A 23,092-nucleotide genomic window follows, 5' to 3' on the forward strand; every position below is an offset into this window, starting at 1 on the left:
TTTTATTTTTTAACTCTACAATATTGTATTGGTTTTGTCATATATCAACATAAATCTGCCACAGGTATACACGTGTTCCCCATCCTGAACCCTCCTCCCTCCTCCCTCCCCGTACCATCCCTCTGGGTCATCCCAGTGCACCAGCCCCAAGCATCCAGTATCGTGCATCGAACCTGGACATTAAAAAGAATACATTTGAATCAGTTCTAATGAGGTAGATGAAACTGGAGCCTATTATACAGAGTGAAGTAAGCCAGAAAGAAAAACACCACTACAGCATGTCTCTGCTTTTTAATATGCTGTCTAGGTTAGTCATAGCTTTTCTTCCAAGGAGCAAGCATCTTTTAATTACATGGCTGAGTCACCATCTGCAGTGATTTTGGATCCCAAGAAAATAAAGTTTGTTTCCCTATCTATTTGCCATGAAGTGATGGGACCAAAGGCAATGATCTTAGTTTTTCGAATGTTGAGTTTTAAACCAGCTTTTTCATTCTCCTCTTTCACTCTTAGAAGCTCTTTATTTCCTCTTTACTTCCTGCCATAAGGGTGGTGTCATCTGCATATCTGAGCTTACTGATGTTTTTCCCAACAATCTTGATTCCAGCTTGTGCTTCATCCAGTCTGACAATATACAGCCTTGACGTACTCTTTTACCAATTTTGAACCAGTCCGTTGTTCCATGTTCCATATCTTATTCTAACTGTTGCTTCTTGACCTGCATACAGATTTCTCAGGAGGCAGATAAGGTGATCTAGTATTCCCAACTCTAAGAATTTCCCACAGTTTGTTGTGATCCACACAGTCAAATGCTTTAGTGTAGTCAATGAAGCAGAAGTAGATATTTTTCTGGCATTCTCTTACTTTTCCTATGATCCAGTGGATGTCGGCAATTTGATCTCTGGTTCCTCTGCCTTTTCTAAAACCAGCTTGAACATCTGGAAGTTCTTGGTTCACGTACTGTTGAAGCATAGCTTGGAGAATATTTAGCATTACTTTGCTAGCGTGTGAGATGAGTGCAATTGTGTGGCAGTTTGAACATTCTTTGGCCTTGCCTTTCTTTGGGATTGGAATGAAAACTGACTTTTTCCAGTCCTGTGGCCACTGCTGAGTTTTCCAAAATTTCTGGCATATTGAGTGCAGTACTTCCACAGCATCATCTTTTAGGATCTGAAATAGCTCAACTGGAATTCCATCACCTCCACTAGCTTTGTTTGTAGTGATTCCTAAGGCCCACTTGACTTCAGACTCCAGGATGTCTGGCTCTAGGTGAGTGATCACACCGTCGTGGTTATCTGGGTCATGAAGATCTTTTTTGTATAGTTCTTCTGTGTATTCTTGCCACCTCTTCTTAATATCTTCTGCTTCTGTTAGGTCCATATCATTTCTGTCCTTTTTTGTGCCCATCTTTCCATGAAATGTTCCCTTGGTATCTCTATTTTCTTGAAGAGATCTCTAGTCTTTCCCATTCTATTGTTTTCCTCTATTTCTTTGCATTGTTCACTTAGGAAGGCTTTCTTATCTCTTCTTTCTATTCTTTGGAATTCTGCATTCAGATGCAGATCTTTCCTTTTCTCCTTTGCCTTTTCTCATTCTCCTTCATATTTAATAAACTTTACCTAATATCTATATAATCACTTTCCCTGAAAAAGCATGCTAACTTTAAGTACTAATATTTATTTGTATGGGATTATGAGAATATATCAACTTATGCTTTAAACTTAGTAAATAATATTGCTTCAGTAACAATTTAAATAATTTTCTAATATTGAAATGTCTAACTCTTTGCTAACACTAGATTTTGAGTAGCAAATGTTTTTTTAAAAAACAAAAGTTAAATGATAATTTAAAAGGTGATGTTTTACAAGTGTGAACAGGCAATAACAAAAGGGTATGACTAATATATTTGATAATTATTCTATGATGGACGAAAATGTCATATGACTCATATACATGAAAATAAAAATTTAAAAATACAGTAACCCCATCACACAAGCAGATTTGACTTAGAGTTCTTTGACGATTTATTCCCCAGTTAGCCAGTAGTGACTGGCTTCTAGATGGGAATTTATCACAGTTTCTGAACATTGATAAACTATGTTCTACTAATCCACTCCCCACAGGACTCAGCATTTAAAGTAGCACGCTTAGTCAACCTCCTAACTCCAAGTTGCCATCACACTCAGAACTCTCCTTTGCAACTGGGAAGAAGATTGTTTTGACTGGAATTAGTCAGACAGAAGAACGGTACTGCCAACTGCTTCTTTGTACAGCACCTGCTGCCAGTGCCTAAATTCTTGTTATCTGCACAACATGGTTTAATCTTTTAGCAGTTGGTTTATTGGTGAAGAGCGAAGGGGTCCTTTGTGTCTGTCTTGGGTTGGCACCCAGTATTAACACCATGCTGTTCTCTAAGAGATATTTTGCTGGACGGTTCCCAAGTGATTCTACATAGACCAGACAGAGCCAGGCCCACTAACTCAGCTTCATTTAATGTTATTAAAAAAAAAAGTCCTGCCAATTCGGGGTTCTAATACACTTAAAATTGACAATGGGCATTAAATTCTCTTCATGACGTCACCTACTTTCTTCTTTTTAATTTAATCTGATAGCTTAGCTTTAGACGAAATGTTTAGGAAGGTGGGGGAGACAGATTTTGAAATTCAGAAAGTGCTCTGACAACCTACAACATAATATGCCATATGTGTCTCTTATGTGTGTGTGTGTGTGAGTGTGTACATGTGCACAAGTGCATGCGTGAGCATGTGTATAATAGCACTGATGCTGACACAGGTCTCCAAATATATACCATAACATGTGTAATTAGAAAACCTTTTAAAGTCTTGTTGAGAATCAAAAAAAAAAGAAATTTTCTTTTATTCTTTTGAATACCTACAAACATAGCTTCCCTTAAGTGACCATTATGATTTTGCTTTTCTGAATAAACTGTGCTGATACAGATGATGCCAGTGATAAAAAATGAGGCATATATGTACTGGGCCAGTTAAAATTTCTTGTTTAATTTTCTTTCCCCAAACTACCAATGAAAGTGGAGTACACTTCAAAATTCCTGTGCAATTTCAAAGTAATAAGGTCTCTTCCTGCAGATCTACTGAGGAACAAGTGTAAGACGATGAAATTTTTTGTGAAAAAGGGAGCTCATAGGCCACAACCTTCATTCTAAAAATATTTTTATTCTAGATAGAATTTTATAAGATTTTTCCTTTTGATAGTTATTTTAGGACCAAGTTGGGGGCTCAGATGGTAAAGAATCTGCCTGCAATGCAGGAGACCTGGGTTTGATTCCTGGGTTGGGAAGATCCCCTGGAGGAGGAAACAGCAACCCACTCCAGTATTCTTACCAGGACAATCGCATGGACAGAGAATCCTAGCAGGCTACAGTCCAAGGAGTTGCAGAGTTGGACATGACTGAGTGACTAACACTTTAACATTAAATAATTTACTATACAAATTAAAATCACACCTACAAAAAATGTTCTAAAATCTCTTTCCTCATCCCCTTGATATTCATACTTATTGTTTTCATTCTCTAAATCTATAAACTGATCAATCCACCTACCTCTAAGACCAAGAACTAGAAAAACTGAAAAGCAGAAATATTAGTGAGCTCATAATTATGCTGTGGTATTGGAGAAGACTCTTGAGAGTCCCTTAGACTGCAAGGAGATTAAACCAGTCAATCTTAAAGGAAATCAGCGTTGAGTATACACTGGAAGGACTGATGCTGAAGCTGAAGCTCCAGTACTTTGGCCACCTGATGTGAAGAGCCAACTCATCTGAAAAGACCCTGTTGCTGGGAAAGATTGAAGGCAGGAGGAGAAGGGGGTGACAGAGGATGAGATGGTTGGATAGCATCATCGACTCAATGAACATGAGTTTGAGCAAACTCCAGGACATAGTAAAAGACAGGGAAGCCTGGCTTGCTGCAGTCCATGGGGTTGTAAAGAGTTGGACATGACTGAACAATGGAACAACAACATAATTATGAAACTGAACAACCAAAATATCTGGTATTTAGGTGTGCAGTCCTCAATAGATTCCAGCTATAGGTCTAAAAATAAGGAAGGGATTTGGAATTTCATTAAAAGTCCAGTATCCCATTCTAAGGGCAATAAATTCAAAATTGAGATTAAAAATTGCATTTTCTCCAGTATAAATTATCTGAGAAAATATTATTTCTTGATGACTTGCTCTCCAAAGAAATAGGACAGTAAAGAATTGTCTACCTTTTCCTAGCCTCTTTTTTGACATATAGAATAATATATTCTTCTGGCATCCATGATTGTTGAATTTACAAGTAAACTTATAATCAACATGCCATAATTCTAAAATCATAACTTGGTGTTTTGCTTACTGTTTCTATACTAGTAATTGTTTCTAATGTTCTGCTGATGTCTGATCATACCAAAAGGCTAGGATCAAAATCAGTTTCCTTGTCTTTTTGACAGAATATGCTGCTGCTGCTAAGTCGTTTCAGTCGTGTCCGACTCTGTGCAACCCCATAGATGGCGGCCCACCAGGCTCCCCCATCCCTGGGATTCTCCAGGCAAGAACACTGGAGTGGGTTGCCATTTCCTTCTCCACTGACAGAATATAAGACCTGCCAAATGCTGGAGTGTATTTTTCTGCTATGTTTTCCCATAAATAAGCTATTCTTCTCAGGAATATTTTTTTTATTAACTACCATGAAGTTTGTATCTCATCCATTTCATGGAAACATATAAGTATATTGCCCTTAAACTAGTGCAATCAAAAAGTGTTGCCAACTTAAGTAACAATAGAACTGTTGAAAGATGTTTTCACCGGAATTCTCCATGTGTAGTAGATTTCAAATCTTTTTTTGAAATGGATAAAAGAGCAACAGGTTGTAATTGTCAGCATTATATCTGCCTTCCACATTACTAATAGGGATTACATGTTCCAAATTTTTCTCTGTAGGAAAGGTTTTACTTGTCAATACGAGATTTAAAAGAACAGTCGGGGTTGGGCACTGATACCTCTATCTCAAGCCAATTTGAAAACGTATGCAGCAAGAGTATCGGCTTTTGCCTCCCTCCTCTCTATCCCTGTTGTAATCCTCTTAGTGTCCTCCTTTACTGTGATGAGCATCAAGATTCTACAATAAAATGCCCTCTAGATACCCATGACCTCTGCCTGAATCTCTCTTAAAAGTGCTCCTTTTCAAGTTATTAAATTGCTATTTCCAATGCACTGATCACCTCTGTATACAACTGGAGACATTTTTCTGAAAGGATTTCAAAGGTTTCACAGCTAAGGGAAACTTTCTTTGAAAGTGTCTCTTTACTATCCAGTTTATCACTATTTTGACTGAGGTGAAATTTTATTCAAAACCAATTTCTTCTTCTAAAAATACAGTAGTGTACAAACTTGCAGGATGAGGTCTTTTCTCACTTTCACTAAATCATTAGAACAAATTAATAGTGATAAAATAACTATTGGTTTTTATTCTGTCATTTTTCAACATTACAAAATATAGTTTTCTTTCAAAGTTCTACTTGGGTTTAAAATCAAAGAGAGAGGCCTTTCTAGTTCTTTTCCTCTGACATTTCCTCTTCACTATCCTTTTTTTCCCCCTCAGGTTTGACCTGGTTTCTATTGAATGAGTTAATTAACTAGAGAAATCAGTTCCACTCAGCTAACTCTGAGCACCTAGATACTATAGCAGAGACAAGAATGATCCGAATGCTCTTTGGTTCTAAAAATTTCTAATCTGCAAGGCAGGGGTAGGAGGATAAGATAAAGATCTCCCAAGATATCTTCCTAACACAGGATCAAATCACATCTGCCTCTGCTTGAATGTTTCCAATGGCTCTGTATTTTCTACAGAACAACATCCATTTGAATGAAGATCCTTTATGATATGATACCAATAATCTACCATTTTGTTCTACTCTAATGTGAGCTAAAATATGCCCAAACTTGGAACAATGATTGACTTCAAATCATCAAAAAATGTTGCAAGAGGAACAGAACAGAGTCAGTGTCATTATAAAGGGTATAGAATGGATGCAACAGGGGTATCAAGGTCAGAAACATCATGTCTGGTTTGGGGGTGGGGTTGCGGTAAAGAAAGATTTTATGAAGCAGGCACAAATCAGATAAGGCTAGAATGATGGGCAGGATTTCAATAAGCATTAGTTGAATGCCAACTATATGCCAGTACCATGCTAGGATATGGCATAAGGGTGTCAGAGAAGGTGGGGGGTGGTGACAAAGAAAGAAAGGTTGAATTCTAGGCAGAGGGATTCATGTGGGCATAATAACAGAAATCATGGACTCAGAAAACAACAAATGAACAATTTAGCTTGGCTAACACACAAAGAACATATTAGAGAATAGTGAGCCTTAAAAGAGATTATGGCTAAATTTAAAAAATCATTCATGAAAACGTATTGTGTACCTGCTCTATATCCAAGACTTTGTTCCAGCACTCATGAACGCATAGATGAGTAAGACATAAAATCTGTATCCAAAGAATTATCAGTTTAGTGGAAGAGAAAGACACAAAAGCAAGTGCCTTTACCAAAACACAAACTCTAAGAACAATTTTCAAAGTGTGAAAAGGAGTTCTGGGGTCACAAAATATAACTTGAAGTTAAATTTCTCTGGAGGATCTGAGAAGGCTTCATGGATAAAGAAGAAATTGAAGAAAGCCTTAAAAAGTAAATAGTAATGGAGGGATTGTATCCTAGCAAAGAACAACACATGGAATGGCACAAGTAAACCGAAGTGTAAATCATGTAGGGGACTCCGTTTATTAGCTCCGACTGTACGGTCAGGTACACAAAGATCAAGAAACGGAGAGGATTGAAAAGACAAAGTGGGGGAAGACTGGAGATGAATCATGGAGATCAATGAAGGCCAGATGATGATATGAATAATAGGCAATGGTTAGGTATATAAGTTTTTGAGAAAATAAAGCTACAGCAAAAAAAAAAAAAAAAGCTAAAAAAGAATGCCAACAGGATCAGAGAACTATGGCAAATAAACCTTAATGTCACTGAATATAAAATACAAAATGCATTAATTCTTAGGACACCATTCAACTTATATTTATTTTCTAAATTTGCTCAGAAACAGGACTAGAAATAATTGTTTATTTTACTCTAGCTTTACAATTATACAATTTAGCTTCACATATACCTTGAAACAACTAACGTTTTTGGTATAAATTTTGACATAAAAGACTGAATGAGCAACATGGAGAAATTGAAAAACAGCAGGTTGGGACAATGTGTCTTTTGCATTATCTCTCACAAAGAAAGGGCCCAAACTAGTTAACAAGAAGCCCTGCTTTCTCTGAGCGTCTCTGTCTCTGTGGGTACTTTTTGGTTTTGATTTCACGAATTCAATGGCAACCCACTCCAGTACTCTTGCCTGGAAAATCCCATGGGCAGAGGAGCCTGGTAGGCTGCAGTCCATAGGGTCGCTAAGAGTTGGACACGACTGAGCAACTTCACTTTCACTTTTCACTTTCATGCATTGGAGAAGGAAATGGCAACCCACTCCAGTGTTCTTGCCTGGAGAATCCCAGGGACGGGGGAGCCTGCTGGGCTGCCGTCTATGGGGTCGCACAGAGTCGGACACGACTGGAGCGACTTAGCAGCAGCAGCAGTATGCAGCTGAAATGAACAACCCTACGTAACTCAACCAACTGAGAAAAAGAAAAGAGTTACTCCTTCTTTAGAGACAGGAGTAATTAATAATAATTAATTACAAATAATTATAAAATGTGTTTCATAGCTCACAGGCAGAAAAAATTCTTTACTGAAAGATAAATTTCTAAAGTAAATTAATGAAGAGACCTTCTGGATTGTGTTATAAGTACAGCTTTCTGAAGAACTTGTGCTACTTATATACATTGACCCATAGAAAATATAGATCAGATTCTAGAGTATAAAGATATGAGCCATCTTAAAGAATTTCTTAAACAAATGCAACTTATTAATGTAGTTGGTATAAAGAAAATATGCTGAACAATTATACTTAAATGATGTAATACAAGTAGAATATTTCTTAGGTAGAAATGATATATATTGGTACAGTTTTTTTTTTCTTCCTGTTCTTTTTCAAATTCTTTTCCCATTCAGGTTATTACAGAACATTGAGCAGAGTTCCCTGTACTATACAGTATGTCTTTGTTGGTCACTTATTTTAAATATAGCAGTGTATACATGTCGATGTCAAACTCCCACCTTACCCCTTCCTCTAACCCTTCTCAATATTGGTTCAGTTTCAAAGTGCTTAAGTAATGGGGTGGCACTAGTGGTAAATAAAGAACCTGCCTGCCAATGCAGAAGAACATAAGAGACACAGGTTCAATCCCTGGGTTGGGAAGATCCCCTGGAGGAGGGCATGGCCTCCCATTCCAGTAATCTTGCCTGGAGAATCCCATGGACAGAGGAGCCTGGTGGGCTACAGTCCATGGGGTCTCAAAGATTCAGACAGGACTGAAGCGACTTCACATGCATGCACGCAGAGCATAATACTTGCCCCTAACATTTGTAAAATAATTTACAGTTTTCCAAAATTTCACAAATATCTACCCAGTCACCACGTACTGACTGAGTGTCCAATACATAAAATATTCTTATCAAGAACAACAAATAATTCTGACCTTGTTCTGTAGGAAACTGTTCTCCATGTCCACCTTTTCAAATTGATCAGGTACCTGTTGACTGGTGCCACTGAAGTTAATTGGAAATCCCTCACAAATGTCCCAACTAAGAAAACAAAATATGTAATTGTTCTTATTAGAATAAAATGAGTTTTAGCACTCTTTAATCTATTAGTATGATAATTTATACATCTTACTCTTCTAGTGAGAGAAAAACCAATGTATAGTCTATAATCTTTCTAAACAGTAATTTATAAAGTATCCTGGTAGCTATAATTGGGAAAAGGAAGGCTTTAAATTTTTTCCTTGCTATTATTTATGATATTGGGGGGACCCAATGCCTAGTTAATTATTAACATAACAAAGAAACAAAAAATTTTTAATCTTACAGAATCACTCACAGTGGAGATCATCTTCATTGTTAAAGTTATCGTAAGTATACTGATCTATAATAATAAAGCATGCTTTTATATTTATAATGTTTGTATACAGAATATTAGCTTGGTATTTTTAAGAGAGCCTTTTAAAAGGCAGCACAGTCTAGAGAGTACATAGATGAATCACAAACTAGAGGGGCTGGCTTCATTCTTAACTCAGCCAAATTACTTATTTTAATAGTGAGTCCATTCTTACCCTAAAGAAAGTTGCGGCTCAACACTGCTATGTTAAGATATACCATACAGCATGCTATTCAACAAAAAGCAGTTCTAGAAATGGTGATGGTAGTTTTCTTTCAATAGTCTGAGAAATATAAGTAAGGGCATGATGACTAAGATCTCAAATGATCCATTTCAGAGTATAGAAAGAAAGTTCAAATGGAATCCAAAAATTAAGTAAATTATCTTCAAACTAGTTCATGTTCAATAAAGGCAGTTTCACATTTTTATATTTAGGGAATCAGATTTAATTTAAATCCATTCATTAAGGCAGTATTCATTGCACTTGAAGAAGTAAAATAAAGAAGCAATACATAAATTAAAAATTAAACTCATAGCTAAAAACCAAAGGGAAAGGCAAATTTAACAGCTTAGAGAAAGATTATTACACATGAAATAAATCTTCTCATAAATGAAAATGCTTTTAATAAAGAGTGTTGAGTTATTTTCTATCCATAAAGAGAAAGAAAACAAGGCAGAACATTATAATCTTGTCTAGAAACTGCAGGCAGCCACTGGGGGATAGAGAAGATCAAAGAGTCTGTCTTTTTAGACATACTTAGCAATAGGTTGTTGGAGAAGGAAATGGCAACCCACTCCAGTATTCTTGCCTGGAGAATCCCAGGGACAGAGGAGCCCGGTGGGCTGCCGTCTATAGGGTTGCACAGAGTCGGACACAACTGAAGTGACTTAGCAGCAGCAGCAGCAATAGGTTGACATTAGCTCGACTGACTGACCTCATCAGACTGCTTTTGGTTCTCTAGATCTGTCCTCTATTTCAGCTTTTTCACCACTATATTAAAGAAAGTTGTAACTGGTTAAATTACAAAATATCAAAGTTAGATGGGACTTTACAGATAGGTCACCTAATCCAACATAGTGTCAGCATCGTGGTATCCAATATGGTAGCCACAAGCCACATATGCCTACTTAAATTAAAATTGGTTTAATTTAACAAAATTTAAAATTCAGTTTCTCAGTCACACTAGTCATATTTCAAGTGCTCAATGGCCACAAATTCTGATTCCATCATCATAGAAAGTACTACTAGGCAGTGCTAGGTAGTGGTTATCTATCTCAGTTCTTAAGAAAGACAACCTGGGTTAGAATCCTCGCACAAGTCGTGTGGCTAGGAAAATGCCCTTCTGTGCCTCAGTTTCTGCCTCTATAAAAATGGAGTAATAATAGCCTAATAAGCAATGGCACCCCACTCCAGTACTTTTGCCTGGAAAATCCCACGGATGGAGGAGCCTGGTAGGCTGCAGTCCATGGGGTCGCTAGAGTCAGACAAGACTGAGCGACTTCACTTTCACTTTTCACTTTCATGCATTGGAGAAGGAAATGCATGCCTATGGAGTCACACAGAGTCGGATACGACTGAAGCGACTTAGCAGCAGCAGGATTAAAATAATTATTTTGCAGATTAAATATGCTCTCATCCAATTCATTTATTAATAGAACCGTGCCTGGCCTATGGTCAACAATCAGTAGCTGCTGGGTTTTATCATTAACCCATAGGAAATTGATACCTGTCTGCTCATGGACAATCACGAGTAGATACGGGTCCAGTGCCTGGATCTAACTCCCGCTCTTCTGCGCACTATGCCTCTAGGATAGTGCTTTCATCTCTAACTTATCACCATCAAATGAGATGCTTAAATATGAACACTCACGTAAAAGAACTCATTATTTACTATTTTAATAATTCCATTTAAAATTGTTAGTCTAAAAAAATCCCCTGCAAACAGTTTTTACATTTCAAATAAAATCATTAACTTTGCAAAGCAGGAGACTATACTCTGCTCATTATCCCATGTGTTTTCTAAAACTCCAGGGAACTTAACAGCAAGTCTTCAACAGCTCATGATATCATGAAATAAGTCAATAAAATAAATGGTTGTTTATTTAAGATGATTTAAGTAACATCTTTTAGTGTTTAAATCTCTCACTCTGAGAAAACTGAATTAGGCGATTCAGATTGCTTAACCAAGAACTTGTTAATTTACTTGTCACATCCAGGTAGCAGAAGGGCATTAGGGTCCAAGAAGGTTTTATATACAACTGTAATGCCACCCCTGGCGAATGCAGTCACCTGGTCAAAAGTCAAACCCAAAACAGGGTTCAGTGGAGATCTGGAAAATGGAAAAACAAAAATCAAATATATCTGCAAAATTATACAAACTCTAAACTTTGAGTATAAATAGTCAATAAAACGTGCATTCCCATGTCAAATAACATCCAGAAATAAGTGAATTTCCTACTATACAGCCCTATTGTTGGTATTTTATACTGATACCTGACATGCACATTTTAGTTTGATTTATAATATGCCTAGGATAGTTGCAACACATAAATGTTTCAAATGTTGCACATTTAAAAAAATGATTTCAATAATAAAACAAAGCATATAGTTGAGAAAAAGAATCAACTGTCAGCCTTGTAATGTTCATTTTTCATGTATAACTACAATGCAATATACCCATAATAATCTTTGAAGCCTATAATTAAATTAAACTTTCGTATTTGGCTACAAACAGCTATGTTTTGTAAGCTCAGTAAATGCTATGCTGACTTGATTTTTCATATTACATACTATTAGGTATATTACTTTAGGTTAATTTAATTAGGTAAAAATTAAAATCATGGGAAAAGATCTTAAGTAAAAAGAATGGCAACTATGTCAATTGTGAGCCATTTTGTTTTTGAAATTAGTGACAAACACTGCTGTTTACCTTTAGAATCACAGGGCTCTCTCACCTCACCTGTGTATTTCCAAAGTATTTCCAAAAATATTTAAACTGAATATAATCATGAGAAAACACTCAGACAAGTCTAGAATGTGAGGCACTATACAAGAAAAGTGTCTGAACTCTTCAAAAAGAAAACCAATATCATGAAAAATAAAACAAAAGATAGGAGAATATTTTAGATTAAAGAGAACTAAAGAAAATAAATGCAACAGATGACGCTTATCTGGATACTGGATTACAAAAAAGCTCTAAAGCATATTTTGGGTAGTTTGATTACATGTTGGATGATATTATATTATTGTTGACTGTGTTAGATATTATAACAGGGACAGAGAAGAACTTTCTGTTCTTTAGTTATATGACCTATAACATTTAGGAGTAAAACTTTAGTGACTGGAGTTAATCCCAAACTGTTCAAAAGTGAGAGAAAGGAGATATAAAAGAGGCAAAAGAAATGCGGCAAAGTCTTTAATTGATGAACTTAGGTAAAGGATATATATAAATCTTCATTGTATCAAGTGTTCTGTGTATTGGACATTTTTCACAATAAAAACAACTAAAGAGCCTAAAGAGAGAAAACAAGTAAAAACAACTAAAGAGAGAAAACAACTAAAGGACTCAAAAGAGAAGCAGATATTGCCAAAATCTTCTGCAAATGAGTAATCAGACCTTGCATATCAACATGTATTAGACACATTAGAATTACTCCCTGAAAATGAATATCATTTTCTTAGTACATATTGTGCATTTTCTCAATATATTTTAAACTAGATGGAAATAACTTTTCTGATATTAATCTGGAAGTTTCAGTAGTAGCAAAATGCTATAATGGTTCCCTAGTGGTTTACACTGGATTCAAAATCAAATATATATGCATATATATTATGCTATTAAAATAGTAATGATATACAAATTACACATTTATAAATTCTACCAGCTATGACTCTCAGTTGATTTTAGAATATTTCAGATACTTAGCATTTTTGTTACTCCATAAATATAATCTAGTTAACCAAGAACAAGTGTATGATCATATTAAAATACTGTATAATAGCAAACCTCATTAAAAACATCAAAATTAGTCATTGCTTTCACTTTAATAATGACATTTGAGTAGAAATTATGAGACGTATTTTATTAAAGCTTTTTCTTGTAATTTGAAGAGCTTCCTAAATTATACAAGAATTCTTGCCACTTTAAAATTCATCACTATTCTTACCATTGTAAATATAATTCTCACAATGTAATTATGTTTTGAAATCTGCCTACATAGGAAAAGCACCATTCCTTACAGGTATTTTTCAGTTTTATAAATTACACAGTATAGATACTATTAAGTATTTTAATTTTATTCCACTGAGACAGATGAAATAGATTTTGCAATATGCTACCTATAACTAATTCTACCAAGGTTTCCCAAAACCCTCATGGATTTCTAAGCAGATTTGACTTTGATTATTAGAATATATAGTAAATCCAATCAGCTCCTAGTTTTCTCTATGCTATTTTATAATTAATATATGCTCAATTACATTCTACAAGCAAAATTATTTCTCTTATTTCTCCTGTTTTGTTTTACAGATAAAGAGCTGAACACAAAACAAAACAAAAAGATTAAAAGTAGGCAAAAAAGTGTGTTTAAGTTTCCTGACAAGCAGTTTCAGAGTTCATCTGGATGTGCCCTGTCAAAATATGCATAAATTTCCAAGATATTCCACACAACAGCTCGGCTCATCAATGCCTGTAGACTGCAGCCTTTTTCTTTTCTCAGAAATGCTGATAATTTTATGCAGGAATTTACCAATCTACAAAAATTTACACAATGCTCAGTAATAACCAGTAATTATTGTGGAATAATGCAAGGCGCTTTTGAGAAATATAACTTTGATAGGATAGGGCTTACAAGCTTTACCAATTTATCTTTAGCTGTCCTGTCATTGGTGCTTAAAAGGTTAAGACTTTATTTGTGAAAACAGAGAGAGATAGTGGGGAATCATGTTGTCTACAGCTTCATAAATCTTGCTTAAGATCCTTTTCAATTACCATACATTTCTCCTTTAAAAAGGGACAAAAAAATAGAGGAGTGGAAGCAGGTCAGGGCAGTGTGCGACAACGACAGTGTGATGGGCTTGGGCCCCCTGTGGCGTTTCCATCTGCTATCATTAAGGTGACTACTCAGACATGAACAAATCCCACTTGCTGTGCTGACAGGCAGACTTCAAGAACTATGACAAGGCATTAAGAAAGAAAGTCAGAGACAGAGAGGGAGAGAGAGAGATGTCATATCCCACAAACAATACTGCCTCATAAAAAAAAAAAAAAAGCCCTGGAATTTTATTGGAAATTAAAATAATTTTCCCCCCATAAAAGGTGCTACCTGGCTTCTCAACTCTCCTTTCCCATTAGGTTGCCACAGAAAAATTGAGCACAGACAGAGAATAAACACCTTGCTCCTACCTGTATGCTTTACCATAAGAGACCCAAATTTTTTGCTCATTCTTCAGCGAAAGCAGATTCTTAATTTCTTGACCGTGCTCATCAAAAAGCCGGATTGAAGAAAAATTGAGGCCTGGTGGGTGGATGGAAGAACCTTGAAGTCTTTGATGAATCTTGAGAAGTAACTGGTTGGGTCGGGGTGGGTGGGGAGGGATGAAGAAGGAAAAGAAATAAGGTAAAACGTGAACACCTGTAATAAACTGTCTCTCCTCTGTAACAAAGGAAGTCCAAACAAATGGTAATTAAATTCATATAGAATGTTAAAAGAAGTGTGAAATCACAGCGATGTTTAGCTCAGTGTAAAGTAACAAAATGAGCATGGGCTTTTAACCAGCAGGGGGTGCCACAGGCTTGTGATTGAGCTCTGACCCTTTGGCACCGGGACTGAAAGCAGATGTGACAGTCCTACAGAAAGAGCATTTAGCTTCTACACACGGAAACAGTCCTCTCTGATAAGGGTTATGCTTTCCTTGTCCGAGCTGCACACTCTGTTGGGTCCTTCCAGAGGATGTTCAAGTTTTACAGTCAGCCGTCTCCCGTCCCCGGCTAACCTCAGGTAGCCAACGGCAGAACCATCCACCAGTGACAGGACAGCAAAAATAAACACAACTTTTAGCCTATGTTGCTTCATTTGGAAGACCTCATCCTGGATGTATCAATTAAGCGCTCTGCAGAAGCTTGCCAGGGGCTTCAATAATGAGTGCTTTCAGGTTGTAAATATAATGTAATTGAAGTGTGAAATATGAAATGCTATCGTTTAATATTTTAAATAATAGCATTGTCTGTTTGCTTCTGTCTTACATTTGAGATCTCTTGATTATCAAGATATTTCTAACTGAGGGCATATTTCAAATGAAAGTAAATCCAGCTGAACTGTGTTGGGCATGGAATTTTAAAAGATATTTTTCAAAATTACCCGTCACCTTTGTTTGAGTGTTTAGGCCTCTGCTCTCTTCCGTGCTGCGCCCCACACTATCCATCACTCTACTCCCCCCAACCTTCTGTCACAGGCTTCCTTTTTTTCTCTCCCTTGTCAGTTCTTGTGTCTCTCAATTTCTTGTTACTCTATAATCTCGGCAGGGATGCGGATGTAGTTGTAGCCTTTTCTTGCCTGGCTGCTGGTCAGGCTATCTTTTTTGCTCCTTCTATTAATTCCCATTGAACTGAAGGTATATTTGGATGTGCTAAATGCAGAGGCCCAGAGAAAAGGAGAGAAAGTTGAAAGCCTGTCATATATCCCTTCTTTCCTAACCAATTGGTTATAAACTCTTAACCAAATATAAAATATTTTCTTTGACCTGCAACTATATCTATAGAAAGCCTCTAGATTTTGCGTGAATTAGGGATAAATAACCTTATCTCCCCCTGGAGAAGGAAATGGCAACCCACTAGTATTCTTGCCTGGGAAATCCCATGGACAGAGGAGCCTGGTGGGCTGCAGTACATGGGGTCACAAGAGTTGGACATGACTGAGTGACTAAACCACCACCACCACCAGTATCTCTGCTCATTGGAAAATACCCTGTTGCTGGGAGAGACTGAAGGCAAAAGAAGAAGAGGGTGGCAGAGGATGAGATGTTAGATAGTGATGATCACCAACTCAATAGACATGAGTTTGAGCAAGCTCCGGAAGTTGGTGATAGACAGGGAAGCCTGGCATGCTGCAGTCCACAGGGTCACAAAGAATTGGACACAACTGAGCCACTGAACAGAACTGATTCTCTTTATGAGTAGAATAAGTAAAAGCGTTAGAACAATAAAAATCTGTGTTTTGCTTTTTTTTCACTGGAACCACAAACAAGTTTTGGAATCTATGGATTATACTTATAAAGCCCTTACATTTATTTCTGTGTGGTCTCAGCCCTTGAGCTTAATTTTTGTGGCTTTGCTATTATTTCAGAAAACATGTAATGTTGTTCATTTTTTAAATCCCAGTGATTCTGCTTTACACGCATCATCTTTTTTTACAGGGCAAGATATGAAAGATTTAAGGCCTGATCCAGGAGAGAAGTACACATAGAACAGGAGTGTGAAGTGGAGAAGAGATATGAACACCTGACCACTTAACAAATGCACTTTCACAGGAGTTGCATTACGATCTCTATTTTCTCAACTTGGCAACACACTGCATTTTAGGTGTTCAAAGATGAGCATTCGACAGCCTACAGGAGGTAAGGCCTCAATGCCTTTCATCTCAAGGTCACTGGTGAGGGCTGGGCTATAGTGACCAAAAATTGTGATAATCTTCACCCGTTTATCTTTAAAGCTATCATCACCAGGCCTTTATAGGATAAAAATTTGTTCAGGGGCCTGAGAGGAGTGTGAAACATCTTAGGCTAGTGATTGAGGCAAGTGTGCATGAAGAGAACAGTTGCCCTTGGGTGTCACAAGGGCTCTCCCACACAGAGAACTTTATTATGCCCCTAGATAAAGGTTTCCCCCCAAGTTATCTTGCATATAGAAGCAAATTACAGATCAATTTCAGTGTGCCATTAGCCAACAAAAGCTATCTACAGAATAATATCTTCCTGTGTAATCTAACATAAATGCCATCTTCAATTTTTTATACAAATAAAAATGGGAACTATTCTAATGTTGAAAAAGAGGGATTATAAGTACAGAATTCTGGGAAGGCTTTTGTATCATGGTGATTTCTATAGTCAGGGATGTGACGGTTAATAAAAAAGACAAGACTCTTTATCCTTCTCTCTCTCTAATCAATCAAGGTAGCACTTCCCATCTCTTCTGAGCTCAGCTAATGATCGGATGATTAACTTTTGTGACTAACTATGAAGTGCAGGTAATGGATACCACCAGGGAGAGGTAGGACTGAGAGTGCTGAACTGAAGGGGTGGAAAAGGAGCAAGTTTCTGAGCAAAGGTCAAGCAACGGAGCCCAGAGCGCTGCTGAGCGCTCAGGCGAATAACCCCAATTTGTAAACAACAGGGTATTCAGTGTCCTTTCATGCCAGACAAAGACACAAAGTAAGGACCCTGAGCATGTCGGTTCTGCCTGAGAAACATCCCAATTGTCTGAAAAACAGGCAAAGGTAAGAATGCCTAAGATAAACCATCTGGACTTGCTCAAAATTAGCACAGGCAAAGACCAGGGCAGTGTGTTACCTGCCCAGGGTCTAGGGTTTGGAAATACCCTCCACCCAGAACACACCCTTCACTGGGTATCATGTCACTTCTTTTCAATGTGTGGACAAGAGGGCAATTCCAGAGTCCAGTATAGACAGATTTTCAAATAAAAGCATAATGAAGATTGAGATGCTATTAAGTAAGAGGCCAGGAGTTAATACTATACTAAAGCTGAGAACCTCTGGAATCCACAAGTTAAGTTTGAAATTATGAATCTTTACAGACCAGCAAATCATTGATCTTTTCTAAACAATGGTAAAGATGTAATTGCCTAAATTAACTACAAGTAACTTAGAGGACACTCATAGTCATCAATGGAAAGTCAGTAAACTCACTCTTTCCATCATGCAGCCAGCTTGAGTTGGGCTATTAGGCTCCAGATCTTTTTTACTGATACAAACAGAGATCTCTCCTGTATCTTTACCATTTTCAAATATCTGAAACATAAGCACATTCAGAATCAAAAAGAAATATATGCACACATAAACATACATATGAATACATATATAAACACAAGCAGTCCTGACTTTGCACAGTACATTGTTGACTGAAAGTCATGCATATGGGAACTGTGTAAAGCAAGGACGGCCTGTATGACCACATGCAAGTAACTGGCAATGAAAATCAACAAGACTAGAACAGTATAAAGGAAGCCCCTTGTTTCTCCTTCTGGTTTCAGTGTCCTTAACCTGACTGGCATTCCCCACAATCTTAAAATAGAAGAAAACACTGACATTAATGGAGGAATCACTGACTACACTGAATACTTCCATGGGGCAAGCGTCAAGGAAAGGTCAGCTGGCAACCAGTTAACTAGCTCATTTTATTCTTTTGAAAAAACATAAAGCCACAAATTGCATGAGGAATGCTTAATTTATATTTAAAATATATCAGTGTTCAGCTCATCTTTTGACTCACTGAAAGGAAATCCAACCTGACAAATTTATTGCATAAAGGTACAGTGAAAGTCATCCATTTTAAGTGCATATATGCAGTAAGTTGCTGAGAATGGAGATAAAATTCAGAACATTGCATTATGCAACACTCAGCTGGAAAAAGAAAATGCTAGCTAACATTTTGGTCAAAAGTATCCAAATAAACCAGTCCCAAAGGAAGGCCCCTCTAGAGTGAACACCATCCTCTGACCACTCTGAGGACCCATGTGGGGTGTGCGATTCACCAAGAAAGAAAGGAAGCAGGCCGGGAGAGACTTGATGAATAATTTAAATCCTTGCTTTTTACTGTATTTTTTTCTGAGAAGTTCTTTTATTCTCTTTCTGATAGATTTATCACATCAGAGTAGCCATTTTGTTCATTTCTAGGGCTATCTCCAGAGAAGATAATTTGGGAGAGTATCTTATTTAAAAATAAAGAAAAACCATTTGTTTCACTTTTGAGACAATTTCAGAGTTAATTACTCCTAACTTGATCTAGCAACAGTTAGAACTGGACATGGAACAACAGACTGGTTCCAAATGGGAAAAGGAGTACGTCAAGGCTGTATATTGTCACCCTGCTTATTTAACTTATATGTAGAGTACATCATGAGAAACACTGGGCTGGAAGAAGCACAAGCTGGAATCAAGAATCCTGGGAGAAATATCAATAACCTCAGATATGCAGATGACACCACCCATATGGCAGAAAGTGAAGAGGAACTAAAAAGCCTCTTGATAAAAGTGAAAGAGGAGAATGAAAAAGTTGGCTTAAAGCTCAACATTCAGAAAATGAAGATCATGGCATCCGGTCCCATCACTTCATGGGAAATAGATGGGGAAACAGTGGAAACAGTGTCAGACTTCATTTTTGGGGGCTCCAAAATCACTGCAGATGGTGACTGCAGCCATGAAATTCAAAGATGCTTACTCCTTGGAAGGAAAGTTATGACCAACCTAGATAGCATATTGAAAGGCAGAGACATTACTTTGCCAACAAAGGTCCGTCTAGTCAAGGCTATGGTTTTTCCAGTAGTCATGTATGGATGTGAGAGTTGGACTGTGAAGAAAGCTGAGCACCAAAGAATTGATGCTTTTGAACTGTGGTGTTGGAGAAGACTCTTGAGAGTCCCTTGAACTGCAAGGATATCCAACCAGTCCATCCTAAAGGAGATCAGTCCTGGGTGTTCATTGGAAGGACTGATGCTGAAGCTGAAACTCCAATACTTTGGCCACCTCATGCGAAGAGTTGACTCATTGGAAAAGACTCTGATGCTGGGAGGGATTGGGGGCAGGAGGAGAAGGGGACAACAGAGGATGAGATTGTTGGATGGCATCACCGACTCAATGGACATGAGTTTGAGTGAACTCCAGGAGTTGGTGATGGACAGGAAGGCCTGGCGTGCTGTGATTCATGGGGTCGCAAAGAGTCAGACACGACTGAGCAACTAAACTGAACTGAACCTGATCTAGGAAATAATGTGCTTCAATAACACTTCCTCAGGCTCTAGGCAAAAAAAAAAAAAATTTTATATAGAAAAAGGGAAATAATGTTCAAGAATGGAGGGGTTTTCTCCACTCCATGCCTTTCTTTGTGCTGATGGTCTACTGGAGATGGTGCAGCTGTCAGCCTCGGCACACTGATAATCCATACTCTACAGTAGCTTTTGCTAAAGGGGATTTTTTTTAAACCTCTTTTCTGAGAAAAGATACAGTTCTGAGCAAGAAATCTCTCTACTTTAGCCAGGAACTATGTAAAACCCAACTGTTGCCTTCAGACCTATGGGAAATAATGTGGTAGGAGAATCTTACTGTCCCAACAATTTCTTCAGGGTCCTAATCGAACAAAACTCTTAAAACAACAGAGCCGTTTAGCAGTGATGCTCACAATTCTAGGTGGCACGCATTCTGCAAGGTCAGTGTTGACAAAAGCTCAGTTTGGACAATTTATTGACGTTTCTTTGTTAAGACTTGCCCCACGTGGTCTCAGAGTGCAGCAAAGTATATTCTAGAAAATAGCTGTATAGGGCTAACCATCAAACTGAGAAAGCAAATAGGACCTGGATGACACCTAAGACCTTCATTAGCTTATTGCGTCCTTCACCAATGCTAATAAGCCTTTTCTTCTACATCCAGAAAAAGAAGTGTTCTCAAATAAAAAAGCTCTGGCCTCTAAAATTCCTATGATGGCATAAAGAAAAAAGAGGTGCTTTAGTGCTGAAGCAAAAGTTTAGTCGCTTAAGTGAAAGAAATCTGTCCTCCACTAGTCATTCGTATACTGTGTTTGTTTGTTTGTTTCTGAATTTCTATAAAAGTAAAAATTCCCCAAGCTGAAATTTACTTCTAGGCCCTTAGTTGCACAGAGTTTCAAGGAGGAGTGTTCCATGAATGACTTTCTTTCATGTCAACATGAACTTTTCTTCAGCAGAATTAAATTAGGTTAATGTTAATGTCTCACTGTAATGTTGTTAATTCATTCATTCAAAAAGTATTTATTGAGTGACTACTATGTGCCAATCACTGCTCAGGTGCTGAAGAAACACCAGCAAACTAAGATTCTTGACAGAACAAGTTAGTAAATCATTCAGCACGGTCAGGAAACATCAGGTCTTGTGAGGCCTGAAGTTTATACATCTTGGTGGACCTTCTTTAACAAAATGAATGTAAAATTACAAATGCAAACCTAGATATAAAATATTCATTTCAAATGAGAAATCACAATTTACACATATTAAAAAGCTCATGCATAGCAAAAAAAAAAAAAAGGACAAAATCCAGAAAAAGTTACTAAGTATTTTCATTAATTTATTATCCAATGCACGTTTTTTGGCTGAATTGTCTTCTATCACCTCTTCATATGATAATCTTCTAACATTCTCTGTAAGGAGAATAGGAAGATAATTCCACCTTCGCTCTTGCATGGTTAATCAAAAAAATCATTATTGATTAGAAAAATGTCTATAGATGTCACAGCTTGGTTGATCATTTCATAAAAACTTTTAGGATTGATGTCAAATTGGGAAAAACTTGATTAGCTTGCTTTACAATACGAGTTGTAAAATGAGGAAGGCTTTTCTACAAATTTCTTGGCTTTGTTAATTTCACACCATGTTTTTCCTCCACCACCCAAATACTCTGGTGACAGGCACTCTAGTTTACAGTCAAAAAGCAGGACACTCTATGGCCAGCAGGCAGTAGCCATCTTCCTAGAAGCTCTTCTCTACCAGGGTGGCTTAGCACTACCTGAACAGTATGGGAAGTGACTGCAAACCATTAATTACATCTCACTATGCCCTGGTGGCTCAGATGGTAAAGAATCTGCCTGCAGTGCGGAAGACCTGGGTTTGATCCCTGGGTTGGGAAGATCTCCTGGAAGAGGGCATGGCAACCCACTCCAGTATTCTTTCCTGGAGAATCCCCATGGACAGAGGAGCCTGGCAGGCTACAGTCTGTGAGGTCACAAAAAGTGGGACACAACTGAGTGGCTAAGCACAGCACATGCTCAAACTAAATGTTTCCTCAATTCAGTTTCCCCTTAGCCAGACCTCAAAAATGCCTGCAGCCACTTCAGCTCCACCTGGTACAAGGGAAAATGTGACAGAGACGAAGTCAGGGTGGAAACAGACAATAGTCTCAGTCAGTTGTAGTTAACATATATTTGCAAATTGTAGAGAAACATGTGTCCATTGCTAGGGCTTCTCCCAGGGTTTTGGAAGGGGCCTAGGAAAGGGGCCTTGAAGCTAAGGTTTCATTGGCATCATGGTAAATGTATCTCAGGAGGGGTTTAGAAGGTGGTAGTGAAAAGAGAAAGTGCTAGTCACTCAGTCATGTCCAACTCTCTGAGACCGCATGGACTGTAGCCCTCCAGGTCCCTCTGTCCATAAGGTTCTCTAGGCAAGAATACTGGAATGGGTGGCCATTCCCTTCTCTAGCAGGTCTTTCCAACCCAGGCATCAAACCTGGGTCTCCTGCATTGCAGGCAGATTCTTTATCATCTGAGCCACCAGGGAAGCCCAGAAAGTGATAAGTGCCATGCAAAGAAGAAAAAAATCCCCAGGGAAGGGATATAACGCCCAGGGTCAAAGAAAAGGTATGGTCGCCATAAGAAGCAGGCAATCAGAACTAGCCTTCAAGATAGGAAATATCTGAGTACAGACTTGGAGGTGAGGCAGTTGTCCAAGCAGACAGCTGGTATAAGAGCACGGAGGCAGAAGGAGAGGCTAGAGCAAAGAAACTAAGGCAGGAACCTGCCCAGTGTTCCAGAAACCACAAGAAGATGTGTGTGTTGGAAGCAGAGTAAGAGAGAGAGAGTAAGTAACATGAAATTAGAGGGTTAAGGGTGGGCAGCAAAACAGGGGATCTTTGGAGGGATTGGAACAGAGTGGTAATAGGATCTGACTTAAAAGGAGCATTGTGGCTGCTGGGTGGAGAGTAGAAAGTAGGGAGTAAAGATAAT

General features: G+C 37.8%; 1 protein-coding gene across 6 annotated transcripts in view; it reads right to left on the minus strand.

Annotated features, from left to right (window-relative positions):
* Window positions 1-23,092, minus strand: part of DCDC1 (doublecortin domain containing 1) — a 470,261-nt gene that overhangs the window by 208,826 nt on the left and 238,343 nt on the right. For 5 of the 6 annotated variants that reach the window (XM_059875151.1, XM_015474816.3, XM_015474819.3 and 2 more), the window contains 4 exons: window positions 18,037-18,138; window positions 14,520-14,683; window positions 11,319-11,444; window positions 8,657-8,762 (listed from right to left, as the gene is read on the minus strand). In XM_059875151.1, coding sequence (XP_059731134.1) covers window positions 8,657-8,762; window positions 11,319-11,444; window positions 14,520-14,683; window positions 18,037-18,138 — 498 coding nt within the window. The remainder of the gene's footprint in view (window positions 1-8,656; window positions 8,763-11,318; window positions 11,445-14,519; window positions 14,684-18,036; window positions 18,139-23,092) is intronic. The other variant, XM_015474817.3, reaches the window with a different exon arrangement.

Source organism: Bos taurus, chromosome 15, assembly GCF_002263795.3.
Source record: "Bos taurus isolate L1 Dominette 01449 registration number 42190680 breed Hereford chromosome 15, ARS-UCD2.0, whole genome shotgun sequence".
Lineage (NCBI taxonomy): Eukaryota > Metazoa > Chordata > Mammalia > Artiodactyla > Bovidae > Bos > Bos taurus.